General features: G+C 41.7%; 1 protein-coding gene across 11 annotated transcripts in view; it reads right to left on the bottom strand.

Moving 5' to 3' along the window:
* Positions 1 to 16743, bottom strand: part of SMOC1 (SPARC related modular calcium binding 1) — a 206074-nt gene that overhangs the window by 108593 nt on the left and 80738 nt on the right. For 10 of the 11 annotated variants that reach the window (XM_065592953.1, XM_065592950.1, XM_065592959.1 and 7 more), the window contains one exon: positions 457 to 628. In XM_065592953.1, coding sequence (XP_065449025.1) covers positions 457 to 628 — 172 coding nt within the window. Of the gene's footprint in view, positions 1 to 456; positions 629 to 933; positions 1061 to 16743 lie in introns of those variants that run through there. The other variant, XM_065592955.1, reaches the window with a different exon arrangement.

Here is a 16743-nt window from a genome sequence, read left to right as displayed (position 1 = left end):
CAAAAAAAGGGGGTCGTACAAAACTTACAAAGCATTATGTCGCTAATTCAGTGCAAAGAGACTTCCAAGTCCTTTGCTGTACTTACACATCTTTGCGTACATATATGCATGCCCAAAAGTACACCTACTCCAGAAAGCAAACAGGAGGGCAAACCCACTTGGGGGGGGCGGTGACCGATCCTGTGTTCTCTGTGTACCCAAACTCACAGCTCAATGAACACTTATTGGTCCCTTGATCAGCAATATTCCCTACTTCCTCTGTAGTCGTAAGCAATCATCCCTTCCTCCATCCACTTATGGGCCAGATTCAGAGAGTATACTCAGCTGAGCATGGGTATTTCAATGGGTTACTCATGGAGTACGGTACTATTTAACATAAGCATGCCAGAATCCAGCCTTAGAGTAAATAGGACACCTGCCCCCCATCTCAAAATAACCAGTTTGTGATTCACTTACCTTTGCATCTGCCTCGATGCACCACACTCAGACCTGAGTCCCTGCATTTGGCTCTCTGGTAGTCACACATTGACTCGTACGTCCGGCCATCTGAGGCGCAGAGGGGTTTGGACTGGGACCTGGAGCAGTGGAGGTTACATTGTGGGTCTCTGTCACGGTCGCTTATTAAAAACTGAAGGAGGTGAAAAAAAGTCGGGGAGGAGGGAGACAAAAATATTTGATTTGGTTTTTAAGTCAGCCCAGACACTTTTTGAAGATTGCAGAGATAAATGATGCAGTTTAAATTGTTGACCTCCACCTAGATTTTCACCAGAAGAGTGATTTGATTTAAAATGTATTTTATTTTGAAAGGAACCACCAGTCACCAATTTTCTTTGAACAATACCACCACTCAGTGTGCAGCCTCTGAAAGAGAGTGGGTATAAAGGTGCAAAGCCAACAACAAACCCAACATAGGAAATGCTGTACTGAACGGACCTGTGATCAGTCTAGTCAGTATCCTGTTGTTAACAGTGGCCAACACCACATGCTTCACCCAAAGGTGAAACAAACACTGCAGGAGGCAAAGGCGGGCTAGTCTGTGTAGATATTTGTTTAATACCTGAAACAGAAATCATAGAATTATGGAAAAAGTAGGGCTGGAAGGGACCTCAAGAGGTCATCAAGTCCACTCCCCTGCACTGAAGCAGGGCCGGGTATTCCTAGACCATCCTGGACAGCTGTTTAACCGGTCCTTAAAAACCTCCAATTACGGGGATTCCACAATCTCCCTTGAAGCCTATTCTAGTGCTAACTATCCTTATCGTTAGCAAGTTTTTCCCAATTTCTAACCCAAGTCTCCCTTGAGGCAGATTAAACCAAATTACTTCTTGTCCTACCTTCAGTGGACACTGAGAACAATTGACCACAGACCTCTTTAACAGCCCTTAACATTTGAAGATCATTTTATATCCCTTCCAAAAACATTTTTAAAATATGCATATATTATAACAACTCTGGGTGTTCTTGCTATGCATATAGATGTCCAGTACCTCCTGAAACCTTGTTAAGTGCTCAGCCTCAGTGACATCCTATGGGGGAGGTAATGGTCACCTCCAAGTTCCACACACTAATTACATGTTCTGTGAAAAAGTATTTCCTTTTTATCAGTTCTGAAGTGGTCATTTTTAAATTTCATTGACTATCCACTTGTTCTTGTGCTACAAGATAAAACAGAAGTTCCCCCTCTACAATGTGTTATTTTATGTTCTATCATGTGCCCTCTCATTCTTCTTTCTAAAGGTAAACAATCTTTTCATACGAGAATTTTTTGAGGTCCCTAATTATTCTCATTGTCCTGCTTTGAAACCCCTCTAATTCTGCAATATCCTTTCCAATATGGCGACCACTATTGCACACTAGTAAGGCTACACCATTGATTTGCAGAATGGCATTATATTTTCCATATTCTTCTCCATCACAAAACCAGATTTGCTTTTTTGACCACAGCTGCACATTGAACAGAGGTCTTTATTAACCTGTCCACAATGATACCAAGGTCCTTTTCCTGAATTGATATGAACCAAGAAACCTTGATTGCCAGTCCCCTACTATAACCACTAGATTACAGTTTCAGCAGGTTCTGTTTTTCTAATAGCCCCTCTTACTTAGGGTGACCAGACAGCAAGTGTGAAAAATCAGGATGGGGGTGGGGGGTAATAGGCACCTATAGAAGAAAATACCCCAAATATCGGGACTGCCCTATAAAATAGGGACATCTGGTCACCCTACTCTTACTTTTCCAGTTCCTTCTTGGCCTCCCTTACATATTCCCTTGTTTATTGGTAGATATTGTCAGGCTTCAATTTCTACATAAAAATCAGAGCAACTATTTGCAACAAAATTTCAGTGGAGCTCCTGTAATGAGTCTTATAAGGACCAAGCAGGGATTGATCTCTAGCCCTCTCCCATATTATACTTAACTTCACCCTTCCTTCTCAAAACCCTTTCCTCTGCTGCCAACTCTCACGCCTAGGAATCAAAGTCCCTTTCTCAAGCACCAGTATCCCAGCCTGCTGCCAAAGCACTTATGAGCTCAGCAGTCCAGAGCTGGCTGGCAAGAGGGCACTGACTGACACTCTCCTTGCATATACAAAGGCACAGCTCTTCAAGTGCACTGATAGCTGGATACCGTACAGGGAAATGTGAGTCATCACCATAATCACCTTGGCGTTACAGTTGTCTACAAAGCTGTCCGACTGTTTTATGCTTTGAGGTTACAGCGGTGGGGGGCAGGGGTGGACCATTGCCCAACATTCTAGTTTGGATTGGTTTTTACCACTCCAAAGAGAGATGCTTCTCTGAAGTTTCATTTTAAATTAAGTCTATCGTTCAATCAGTTCAATAAGCTGTAAAGGGATTGAGAAGGCTAATATCACAAACCTATCAAATTCATTCTGTATGCTGCCAAATCTTTGGGTACAAGTGCATGATTAGAAATCTCATTTAAACAGCTGACAAAAGTGGGCTCTGCACTGGATTTAATGTGGATGGCGCAAGCCAATTTTATTCTAAATGCTCAATTGCCAGGGATTTGATGAGTATCTAGTGGTAAGATTACAGGAGTCCTTGAAGTTTGTTAATTCCTTTCCTGCATTACTCATAACAATTGGGAATTTCTGATCTTTTTATTATTTTTAAATGTTGGTCCAGGTCTTCATAACATAATAGGATTAAACCCAATTTATGTCTATTTGTCAGTGTACAATAGATTAGTTTAAACTTCTCTAAATTGCTATTGGTCTATTTGTACCCACTGGGGTGCTAACATTTTTTCCAATGACAATCCAGTCAGGTATGCTGAGGTCCAGAGACAAAGCTATAGATGGGAGAAGTTGAGGCCCTCTACCAGTTTGCGATATCAGAGGCAGTGGGTTTTCCAGCTGCCCACATATACAAATTTTAAGAAGGAGTTTTAAGATTGTAGGGTACATCTACAATTAGTACAACAAAAGGTAATAAAAACATTCGTTTGAAAACAGAAGCCATTCCCATCAGGAGAAACAGGAGGTTTCTCACACAATCCATTCTGATGGCTTGGGCTGTTGGCTTAAAGTTACATTATTGCAAATTCTTCACGTTACAGACGGAGCCCTAGATATCAAAGATCCAGGAGGCACTGTAAAATGGAGTCAGTGTCTACTACCACACAGTACTGCTTCTAAGTTACAGAAACTCAGCTTGCAGCCTGAAAGTTTACTGAAACAAAACTTTCAGTGAACTCAAATGAGCCAATTTACAAAATCAAAAGCCTTTTCAACATTGGTTGTTTGGATTACAGTAGCACCTACATGGCATACAAGGTGGTTTCCTTACACCTAAAATGCCAATCCTGCCAAAAAGAGTTTGCAATCTAAGAAGTTACACAAGCTGGTGCTTGTTTTATTGAAAAGTATATTATGTTGAAAAGTCTGCATTAAATTCCCCAAGGATATACAATTCTGTATAAAGCCTGTCTAATCAGGGATGGGAAGTAGTCTAATTTAATAATCCAATAGCATGGCCAGAAGGGCTAGATGGCTTGGAGATGTTGCTAAAGGGCTGTGGAATCTTTTTCTTGTAGAATACAAGTTCCAATCTAGCCCAGATCATGGGTAGAGAACTAGAAGCGATTTCCTTCAGACAGATCTGTTAGCTTACAAGAAAACAGATGGTTCTCAGTCCAGTTTTGAGTTGTGGTGTGAACACCTCTCAGCAGCCTTTGCCACAGACAATAGTGATGAAAAGACCATTTGTTGGTATTTAGTGAACCCATCGCTTTAGTCTGTATATGCTAGATCTACAAGTCCACCTCACCATACAGGCAGTGCAGGACTGTTCCTTATGGTATATGTGCTAATGCTTTGCCCCATTTCAAATTTAAACATTATTGTCTTCCTTGTTGGTGGTCTCTACAGAAAAGCCAAGGAGGGAATGTGCCATGGATGCTGAGCTACATTTCAGGCCATTTAAGTTTGTGAGAGGCACTGTACAAAAGCACATAAGCAGCATCCCTCCCCCCCTCAAATGTTTACAATTTGTAAATCAGAATCTCACAATATGTGAAGGGAACCTTGTGGAAGCATTTCTGTACCAGAACCTAAACCTCTCCTTTCTGCAAATGCATTTACACAGGTGCTCACTCAATCACTTCCCAAACTAGTTTCAGCTTCTTCAGACTTGAGAGAGAAAGAGATAAAAGATCAAAATAAAGCTACATTTTCCCACAAAGCATATCTGCTTTTTTTCCCCACACCTCAACACCACTGCTGACAAACAACAAACACTGATTAAAGGGCTTTTAATGACTGAAGGAAAGCAGACTCCCTGCAGCTGCACAGCAGCTGGAACCACTTGTGTTATTTAGCTGAGAAAGGTCTGACCCCACAAGTGAAAATGAGTTTAGTGGTCACTCATTCTAGTCCCCCACCATAAGCACACCAAACAATTTAGCCTGACTCTTTCTGAAATGGTAGGCTCTCCTGAAGCAGCTGCCCTGAAACAGGAATAGCAAGTTTGGATTGAGGAACACTAACTTTGTGGAAGTAACTGATTGTGGCAGTAGTCACAAGGAATGGAAGAGGCAGGATGTGGCAGTTCTGGTTTAAGGTGTATTAGCAGAACTGCATTTCAGGAAAGAGGTGCAGAAGATCCAGAATGTGACAAGTTGGCAGAACTCTGTGGGGACACAGACTGAAAAAGTTGGAGATGTGAGACATGAGGTGGTCAGAAGTGAGGTGCCCTGGTAGAACTGCATAACTGTTGCCCCTACCAACAGCAGGATTGCTGCATAATAAGACCGGGGGAAGGGGGGGGAGAAAAGAGAAAAAAAAAAGAAAAAAGAAAAAAGCTTGGGGAAAGAAGCCTGCACACAGCATGGCTCAAGCCAGCATTACATGCCCGACTGTCATGGGCATTAAGCTTCAAAGTTGGGGCAGGTGTAGTTTTTAATTTTATTTAAAAGAAAGGTGCACATTCCTCAGTCACTGCTCAGAGAGGAGAGGTTGAGTGGTTTGTTTGTTTGTTTTTTAAATCCAAGAAGCGGGATTTGCCCCTTCCATACACATGGGCTTCTCTTACAGACTGTGGAAACCTTGTGTTCTGGGCTTAAAAAAAAGCCCTTAGTTTTGTGCTACCACTAAACATGGACGATCATGAATACATATTACTTTAATGTACTTTAAACATTATATCCATGATATACCAAACACACTGATATATAAGCAAGGGAAGACTACACCCAATGGAGAGTTTCTGAAGAGATCTATTAGAATGATGCAATCAGCATTGCCAACCCCAAGTGGTCAAAAATCATGCAATTTTTTTTTTTTTAATCTCATTTTAGCTGGTAAGTTTTAGGTTTTTTATTTGCCTTCTGGTTTTTAATAGAGCTGAACAAAACTTTTTCAGCGAATAAGTTGTTTGCCTTATATGGAGAAGGGATTTGCCAAAAATTATTATTTTTTTATTATTTATTTTACATGCGGTTCAACCCAAACTGAATTTTTCCCCTTCCCCCAAGCCCAATTTTTCAAGATTGCCAGCAAACCAAACAAAGTAAGTTATTCGTGTAGCTTCAGTTTTTAAGTCTCTAGGGTTCACATTTTCAAGCTTTCATCTGTACCCATAAGGGCTAGAAACATTTTTTTAAATGAAAAATTGTCGTGTAATCTCAACGAGGAGTCCTTGTGGCACCTTAGAGACTAACAAATTTATTTGGGCATAAGCTTTCATGGGCTAGAACCCACTTCATCAGATGCATGGAGTGCAAAATACAGGAGCAGGTATAAATACATGAAAGGGTGGGAGTTGCCTTACCAAGTGTGAGGTCAGTCTAACGAGACAATTCAATTAACAGCAGGATACCAAGGGAGGAAAAATAACTTTTGAAGTGGTAATGAGAGTGGCCCATTTCAGACAGTTGACAAGAAAGTGCGAGTACTCGTTAGACTGACCTCACACTTGGTAAAGGAAACTTCCACCCTTTCATGTATTTATACCTGCTCCTGTATTTCCCACTCCATGCATCTGATGAAGTGGGTTCTAGCCCACAAAAGCTTATGCCCAAATAAATTTGTTAGTTAGTCTCTAAGGTGCTACAAGGACTCCTTGTTGTTTTTGCTGATACAGACTAAAACAGCTACCACTCTGAATCGTGTAATCTCATCACTTCAGGAAGTACGACTTTAAGAACACACCCCAAATATCATGAGACTCGCAATCAAGTCACACAAGCTGGCCACAGTAGATCTGCTTCTGCAAGGATGTTAGTGGGAGCCTTACTGCTTGGCCATATAATATTGCAGTGTCCCATTTTTAAGAAAAATAGGGCACTCACCTAGTATGTGGGAGACAAGTCCCTACTCCAATGACTATTTATCTCATACAAAGTAGAACAGGAGAGTGAGCAAGTCTCACACCAGAATATCCCATAGCCCAGTGGCTTGGGCACTCTCCTGTAATGTGGGAAACAAGTTCAAATCCCTTTACTTCAGGCAGAGAGGAGACTTAAAGCCAGGTCTCCACATCTTGGATGAGTGCCCCCACCACTGAGTTAAAGGTGGCTGCCTCCACCCCACTCCTTGGGCATTTTGTGAATCTAGTCTTCCTCCGATTTTGTCAACTGAAATTTCTCATTTTGATTTTAGACCAGTCTGATCAGGACAATTTTTTTTGACTACTCAAAAACTTGATTTTTTTTTAATTCACTAAAAGTTCAGTTCTGATTCAACATCTGATTTCTTTTTCCTTGGCATTGCCACAAGCCAAAAAGCTACTGACCTGAGCAGTATTTGAACTGGTGACCTAGAAATAAGTCATAACCCAATACAAGTACCAGAGTCAAAGATGTTATGGGGACTGGGTCTTTCTGAAGGGTCTGTATTTACCAGAATCATGCTCAGGACTATTTTCACAAAAAGAGTGAAAGAATTCAAGAGAAATTCTTAGAATCTGATCTTACTTCCACAAGCTCTGCTATTGATTTAAAGGAGATGAGGACCAGACCCTTACACAGATTAGGAATTATTGTAATATCTAAATTCCAATGCTGATTTTTGATTAATAGTCTATTTACACAATTCCTTCATCACAATCCATATGGAAGATGGAAAATGTCAAGGTACTGGATAATTAGATGTCCAATTTAAACTAAACTAGAAATTGTGCAATTTTTAACACACTTCAATATCTGGCAGTTACACCACATGTCTATTTTTATAAGTCATTTCAGTTTTGTACAGCTAGTCAAATGGTTTGTTTGGCTAAACATCCCTTAAAATCATAAGACTAGGATAGGAGGTATACTATTGAACAGCAACTATGAAGAACATAATATTAGACGTTGAAATAGATAGCTCTGCTTAGCTTGTATTGTATGTCAGTTAATACAAAACTGACTTCCAGGTCCTCTGCCCTAGGAATCAGCAACTTCAAGACAAAAAACTGGCCTCACAACTATAGTGTTGAATAGCTATGGTGGTGAGAGAGTAGCTGGGGAGACGATATTTGAATATTAACTCATGCAGAAGGGAAAACATGCATTAAAAATGCTCCTGAAAGGAAGATTTTGGCTGCACTAACTTTAGCCGAGGTCCTATGGGTAGTCTGGGAAGCAGTCATGCAACCCCCCGCCCCCCTGGGATTTAATTTCACTCATTTATTTAAATGAGCAGTATTTTAGCGTTACTTGAATGAAAGTGCAACAGATACTCAGGCCATCAGAAGTTTGCACTGAGATCTGAATACAAGAAATGCAAGTCTAACCCACAAATAAAGAAAGGTTAAACACACTAAGGGGCCAATATACTTTTTACGGTGTGGGTTTTTTTCCCCCAGTATTAGTTTTCCTATTATAAATGCTGGAGAGAAAATAGGAAATCCAGATGCTCACCTACTGTCAAGGCATGAAATTCTGGTCCCACTGAAGTCCATGGAAAAAACTCCTATTGACTTCAATAAGACCAGAACAGCATCCTGAAAGTTTTACTGTTTTTAATAAAATAATTCAAATCTGTTTGGTTTGGAGAGAGAGTCCTCTGCTTGTTCAGCATAATTCAAGAATGAAGCCATACACATGAAGTGTCATATGATCTGTGTTATGCAAGTTAGTATAGGATACAACTACATTGGGAAGACTATTATAATAAGCTATATTGGTACCTGGGTTGTCCCCCAGGCCAACAAAGCAAGCACAGCCTTGTTGCCATTAGATGGTTAAAAGTCAGCTATTGTACTATAATGGGATGTATCTTCTCCTTAAACAGCAGGGTTTCAGGGATTTAAAGCCAATAGGATGGGATAAGCAGTAGAAGGTACCTCCAGCCAAAGATATCTTGTCCAAGTGTCACAAATGTGTATACAGATTCTCATGTTTATGAGAATGTTTAAATCAGAGGTTGTTCCTTATTCTATGCAATCTGTAAGGCATCCTAATACTAGTGCTAGAGGTTATAGTTTTCTTGAACTCCAATATATCAATTAAAGGGCACCTCTGACCATAAAAAAGTTTTATCTATATTCCATATGCAAATTTAGCCCCAAACAAAGCTAAAGTAGCAGTGTCTTGGAGCTATTTTTCTAGAGCCAACTCAAAGTTGGTAGTCCTAGTCAAAACACAAACACTGGTCTACAATTTTTGAGAAGTCATCTGCTTCAGAGATAAAATATGCTATTTATTATGTATTTTGATGTGCTGAATTCAAATATGACAATTAAAACAACTGATTGGCTACTGTTTCTAAAATATTTAAAACTCTACTATCTACACAATATACATAGACATAAAATGTAAAAACTTAATCATAAATTGTAAACCTAGGTCTTTTCATGTGTTTATGGTTGCTTTACATGATAATATTTCACCTGTCCTGTTTATGTAACACTTTAAAAATCAGCAAAAGGGTTATATAAATAAAATTTATTATGAAACAAAAGGCAAAAAACTATTATGTACATAGTTTAGTTCTATTCAGTATCTACTCGGCGCTTCTTGGCTTGTCTCTTGCAGGGCCGGCTCTAGGCACCAGCAAAACAAGCTGGTGCTTGGGGCGGCACATTTTTAGGGGTGGCATTCTGGCGCGGGCCATGCCGCCCCTAAAAATGTGCCCCGGCCGCCCTAACTCACCTTCGCTGCTGCCACTTGCGCGCCGCTGCTGGCCCTCCCTCCCAGGCTCTCAAACCCGGGAGGGAGAGGGAGATCCCAAGCGGCCGCGGCATGCGAAACAGCTGATTCGCGCACCACGGCTGCTCGGGATCTCCCCCTCCTTCCTGGGTTTGAGAGCCTGGGAGGGAGGGGGAGCAGCAGCGCGCGAATCAGCTGTTTCGCGCGCCGCAGCCGCTCTGGGTCTCCCCCTCCCTCCCAGGCTTTCAAACCTGGGAGGGAGGGGGAGATCCCGAGCGGCCGCGGCACACGCTGCTTCTCCCTCTCCCTCCCTCCCCCCTAGGCTTGAGAGCCTGCGGGGAGGAGGCAGGGCTGGGGATTTGGGGAAGGGGTGGAGTTGAGGCAGGGCTGGGGGTGGGGTAAGAAAAAAACAGGGGGGGGGGCGCGCACGGCCAAAATTGTTTTCGCTTGGGGCGGCAAAAATCCTAGAGCCAGCCCTGATCTCTTGTATTCATTAAATGGAGCATCTCTTGCCACTGTCCAGCAATAGTCTGCAAGCACTGATGGGCTCCATTTGCCCTGATAGCGTTTCTCCATTGTTGCAACGTCCTGGTGAAATTGCTCGCCGCTCACTGCTCCGCAGTTCGGTGGGGGGGGGGGGAAAAAAAAAAAAAAAAAAAGTATCTTTAGTGACATGTTGCAACCAAGGCTTTTGTATGCCTTGAGGAGGTTTTCCACCAACAATCTGTAGTTGGCTGCCTTGTTGTTTCCAAGAAAATGTATTGCCACTAACTGGAAGACTTTCCATGCCGCCTTTTCCTTGCCACGCAGTACAAGGTCAAATGCATCATCTCGAAGAAGTTCACGAATCTGAGGACCAACAAAGACACCTTCCTTTATCTTAGCTTCACTTAACCTTGGAAATTTTCCACGGAGGTACTTGAAAGCTGCTTGTGTTTTGTCAATGGCCTTAACAAAGTTCTTCATCAGACCCAGCTTGATGTGTAAGAGTGGTAACAAAATCTTCCTTGATTCAACAAGTGGTGGATGCTGAACACTTTTCCTCCCAGGCTCCAATGACTGTCGGAGTGGCTAATCTTTCTTGATGTAGTGGGAATCTCTTGCACGACTATCCCATTCGCAGAGAAAACAGCAGTACTTTGTGTATCCAGTCTGCAGACCAAGCAAGAGAGCAACAACCTTCAAATCACCACAAAGCTGCCACTGATGTTGGTCATAGTTTATGCACCTCAAAAGTTGTTTCATGTTGTCATAGGTTTCCTTCATATGGACTGCATGACCAACTGGAATTGATGGCAAAACATTGCCATTATGCAGTAAAACAGCTTTAAGACTCTTCTTCGATGAATCAATGAACAGTCTCCACTCAGCTGGATCGTGAACGATGTTGAGGGCTGCCGTCACGCCATCGATGTTGTTGCAGGCTACAAGATCACCTTCCATGAAGAAGAATGGGACAAGATCCTTTTGACGGTCCCGGAACATGGAAACCCTAACATCACCTGCCAGGAGATTCCACTGCTGTAGTCTGGAGCCCAACAGCTCTGCCTTACTCTTGGGTAGTTCCAAATCCCTGACAAGGTCATTCAGTTCACCTTGTGTCATGAGGTGTGGTTCAAGAGGAGGAGGATGGGAGAAAATGTGGGTCCTGTCACATTGATGGTTCAGGACCAGAAGTTTCATCCTCTTCCTTGTCTGACTCAAGTGAGAATGATTCTGGTGCATCAGGAACCGGTAGTCCTTCTCCGTGGGGTACTGGGCGTATAGCTGATGGAATGTTTGGATAATGCACAGTCCACTTTTTCTTCTTTGACACACCTTTCCCAACTGGAGGCACCATGCAGAAGTAACAATTGCTAGTATGATCTGTTGGCTCTCTCCAAATCATTGGCACTGCAAAAGGCATAGATTTTCTTTTCCTGTTCAACCACTGGCAAAGATTTGTTGCACAAGTGTTGCAGCATATGTGTGGGGCCCACCTCTTGTCCTGATCTCCAATTTTGCAGCCAAAATAAAGGTGATAGGCTTTCTTAACCATAGTGGCTATACTGCGCTTTTGTGATGCAAAAGTCACTTCACCACAAACATAGCAGAAGTTATCTGCACCGTTCACACAAGTATGAGGCATCTCTGCTCACTGTGGCTAAACAGAAATGTGTCCCTTTGCAAAATCAAACACTGACAAATAAGAGCACAACACTGTATGATTTCTAGAGCTGATGTAGGGCAATTTGTTCAGCAGAGTGATGTAAGCTTTGTTATGATTGCATCATCTGTGACTTCTAGGAATAACATGCAATTCATATCATGTATGACCATACCAGTTTCAGATTGCATCATTCATTGTTTTGCCTAAAAAGCAAGTACTGTCCAAACCCAGTCAGACTTATTCATAGATCCAGTCAAAGATGTATTTTAGTCATTTCTGGTTGAAATTGAGATCCCTTCCCTTTATAACTCACTTATCCTCTGCCATTCCCAAGTCAAGGGTCATATATACTGACCCAATAGCCTATCTTGGCAACTAGAGCCAATCAACAATTTTAAGCATCATTTTCGTTCTCAGTGACCCAGAATTAGTAAAGTTTGACTACATTTATTTCAGAAGCATTTTGGCTATAGAGCAGTGTAATAGGTTTACAAATAGGGAGACGCTTAAGTACTGTTGACAAAATGGGCAAGATGAACATATTGAAGTGCCTTTAATGCCAAAGAAGAACTTTAATTTCCTGAAGTGTTAGAAGATACAAGTTGGATTCAGTTATGTTCACTTGCATAATCCAGGTGTCTTTCCTCCTTCCTTCACTCTCCCTTCTCCTCTCCTCCCCACAATATATTCTGTAGGCCCCATAAAAATTGTTATGGTTATTGCCATTGCTGGAGAAAGAAAAGCCAAAAAACTCCACCAGCATTTATTCTCTACCATTCCTTTCCATACGGAGTGTCATTTTGCCAACATTCTACTAATGCTTTTAATTGTGCTGTCTCATAACAGTCTATTGAGACCTGCAAGACCTTCTTTTTGCCTTCATTGTGTTAGTGATTTAGGAGTATAGAAATAGCTTAATTTCAAAATTAAATCGAGGTTGTCATCTTGGAAACGTGTATGCGATACATACACCACATGGCACAATTTGGAAAAAACATTACCCAAATTTGGTTAAGGCATTCCTTTAAGAGTCCACTCATCCCATATCTAAGAGGGATAGGTTTTCACCAGATATTCTGATCTGTAATTTTTAAATAATTATGTTATATTATTTAAGTGATATGCTAGCAATAAGAGTTATTCTCTTTAATGTCTATAGGTTCCTGTGGTTTGGTTAACTCCATAGCCTGAAGTTATTTGATACCATCATCTCCCACATAATTTATGAGGTCACCCTTTTCCCCAAGAGCTGTAGAAGTTTTGCACCTGGGGAAGGCACAAATGTGCCAATTGTGGTGTGCCTGTAACTCCAGAGGCAAGCTCTGTTACAATATAGATTAGGTGTTCCACAGAGGAAGCACCTATCCCTAGTGGGCCTACTTTACAGTACTCTGCGCAGGTCAGAGCTATGAAGGCCAAGAAGCCCTAAAGTGACATTAAAATTGTGTTTATGTAGTAAAGCTTTCAGTGCCATATTATATGTAAAATAAAATGTTGGCTGCATTAACTCTCTGGCCTTGTCCAGATTAGAAGATTTAGACATACAACATTGTACCTTCTAGCATGCCTTGTGTCTCAACACAAGAGAGTTGCATCTGGATCATGCCACAAGTCATGCTAGGCACTCTGGGGCACCCCAAGAATTAACCATGACTGACAGACTGAATCACATCAACTCAATCACATCACTGCCCATGGAGTTCAATGTTGTGATACAGAAAACAAGGTAAATCCATGGAAAGCTGTTCTTAAAAGAGAACTCTCCATTCTGCAAAAAGGAGAGCCATACCAAAGGAGGAGATCAAGAGACCTATTAGGCAAAGTTGGTTGCCATGGAAGACTTTCCTAATGAAGACTGTGGGTGTTTTGAGAGAGTTAGACCTGTCCTCTTACAATCCCCTATGCATCAGCAAAGTATGCGAAAAGGCCAAGCAGAATCATCCTGGAAGCGCTGTAGTTTGGGGCAGTGTTGAACTTTGGGACGCATGCCCACAAAGCACTACCAGTAACATAATGGAGTACAGTGCTAGGGTGAATGCAAGGTCTACCAGCAAGCCCACTAAGCACATGTGTGAGAATACTTTGTTTGGATGCACCAACTCATGCCAGCAACAGCTGAGACAACTAAATAGAGGTAGGTACAACTGAGCTATCTAGGGTCTCCTCAAGAGTTCTTACTGCACAGTTCCAGCAGTAGCCATAATGCCACAACAGGGCCCCAGTGGCGCAAAGGGAGGGACAACTGTTGCCATGTCACTCCACATAACTAAGGAATATTTTTCCTAGACTCATGGACATTAAGGCCAGAAGGTACCATTGTGATCATCTAGTCTTCCCTCCTGCACATTGCAGGCCACAGAACCTCACCCACACCTGAAATAGACCCTTACCTCTGGCTCAGTTACTGAAGTTCTCAACTCGAAGTCTTTAAACCATAAGTTACAGAGAATCCACCATTTACACTAGTTTTAACCTGCAAGTGACCCGTGTCCCATGCTGCAGAGGAAGGTGAAAAAAATTCCAGTCTCTGCCAATCTGACCTGGTGGGAAATTCCTTCCCAACCCCAGATTGGAAGATCCCACCCACTCCAAACTCCAGAGCCCTCCAAGTTCCATTCTCCTTAAGTAAGCTATTCTCTGTAAATGCCATCAGGTTCATGAGCAACTGGGAAAGAAGTATTCCAATGGAAACTTGAACACAGCCTTCATAAGTCACTACTGCCAACATAAGAAATAAGACTACAACAAGATTTAAATCCCAGGAAGGCTGATGCTGCCCATCTGCATTCAGTTTATTGGTCTCCAAAGGCTGACTGTCTCCTCTGAGAGACCACTGCACAACAAAAAGCCCAGTCTGCTCTTTGTGAGCATTAAAGAATCTGTTGCACTTTCCATCCAAGTGTATATTTACCTCTGTCATCCTTAACCCAAGTTTCTTCTTGGGTTCCCTCGCTCCCCCCCCCCCCCCCACCATCCTTCAGCCTAGAGTTCGCTGCCTTTCAATGGTTCTTTATGGATATAAATGTTTGAAGTTAGAGATTTTTACAGGGTGAAAGCAATTTTACATCACTCACACATACCTCTCAATCTGTCCTCCCTCCCTCAAGCTTTAAAATTCCATTTGTTCTTCCAAGTCTTTTTGGTTGTGTTTCTTGTGTTTTTTTAAAAGAGGAACTTAACGTTCTTTATAGAGAATATAAGAATCTCCATATCAAATTAGACCAGCAACCAATCCAGTCTAGTATCCTGGCTCTCACTAAGCATCCAGATCTAGCCACTAACGAAAATGCAAGAAATTCTATAGTGAGTATTTCTGAAGCAACCTGTCCACAGGAAAAGTTTCTTCATACCTCTTAGACCTTGTCTTATATCTTGACACATTTTTGAACCTTCATTATTGTAACTCTGGGTGTTATCAGTATAAACATTTTTTTTCGAGTCTGCTAAGCAGCTCTTGGCTTCAATGTACTGTGGCAGTGAGATGCACAACCGAATCATGTATTGTGTGGACAGGTATTTCCTTTTATGCATTTTAAAATTTGACCTGCATGACAGGTAGATCTTTCAAGATTACAGTCTTTGTTTTAAGAAGTGTAATAAGGGTGTAAGTTGTCAGAATGGCATCCTAAAAATGTTAAGATAAGGTGCAGAGTTTAAAAAAGTCTTACAGTTAACTATGGGTAAAATTAATACACTTATTCTTTTATATACACAGTATATGCCCATGAACAGGGGTACACACTGACAGATCTTTAAAGAGCTCCTTCCAATATATCAGATGGAGCCACATTCTGGATGTTAGGTGGATTTTGGACTTGAAGCAATCAACATCTCTTTTAGCAGGGTGGTTACATTGACCCAGAAATACTTGTATTATTTTAACTAGATGTATAAGGCATGGTTTAAATAAGGAACAAAAATAAACCTGTTAGCCAAAGAAAGAAAGGCAGCCTGGAATTTAGAGCAAGAGGAAGAAAAATCAGGACATGTGAAAGAATGAACTATTTCCACTCAAAGCAGGATTGTTTTCAAATCCCCAAGGGACACCTTGCTTTAATACTCCTACTTTATTTTATCTTCTTTCCCTCATACCTATTTAAGCCAAATGCTCCTATCACTTCCAGGGGGTATAATCAAGCACGGTTTTGGCCCTTTTTGTGTGAATTTAATGTTGATTAATGGTGCCAGACTGACAGCCCTGGAGAGTGAAGTCTTGTTCTCAGAAGTGGGACAGCATGGGCAGCAACAGAGAAAGTTTTCCTAACACCTAGCCAGTCCTCTTCAAACAGTAGCTGGAGGACCCCAACTCTCTTACAATAGAGTCTGCAGTCTCCCAGTAAAGGGAACTATAAAGTGTTAGTTGTGATGTGAGACCATCATAGGAGTCACACTAGACAGCTAGTAGATGGTGAAAGCTTTCTGTTAACTGATCAGTAAGGCTAAGATTTTGTCAGATATGTTTAGTAAAAGTCACGGACAGGTCATGGGCAATAAAAAAAATTCACAGAAGCCCATAACCTGTCCCTGACTTTTACTAAAAATATCCATCACAAAATGGGGAGCCGCTAGGCAGCTGTGAGGGTCCCCCCGTAGCAGCCCAGGGGCCCTGCTGCCTTGGGTGATGGGGGTACCCCTGCAGCTCCCAGCCACCTTCAGGCTGAGGTCATGGCAGTCTTTGGAAGTCATGGATTCCATGACTTCTGCAACCTCTAATGAAAATCATAGCCTTACTGATCAGCTATTGGTACAAGCTGCTTCAGGAGAAGCAGCAGGAAACCCCATAGTAAGCAGTTCTAGAATAACTTGACTAGCAGGAAGTTCCTTCCTAACCCATCTCAGATTAGTTTACATCCTGAAACATGGGAGTTCAGATTCCATCAACAGTTTAAATCTATGTATCTGTTCTCATCTGCCATAAGCATCCAGGACTTTCTGAATGTGATTACAAACATTGCTTAGCTAGGAATAAGTAATTTAGAAACAATAATTTTAGTTAACT

The sequence above is a fragment of the Chrysemys picta genome, chromosome 4 (genome assembly GCF_011386835.1).
Source record: "Chrysemys picta bellii isolate R12L10 chromosome 4, ASM1138683v2, whole genome shotgun sequence".
Lineage (NCBI taxonomy): Eukaryota > Metazoa > Chordata > Testudines > Emydidae > Chrysemys > Chrysemys picta.
The sequence above is the reverse complement of the archived record's forward strand: the minus strand, read 5'-3'. Positions and strand labels throughout refer to the sequence as shown.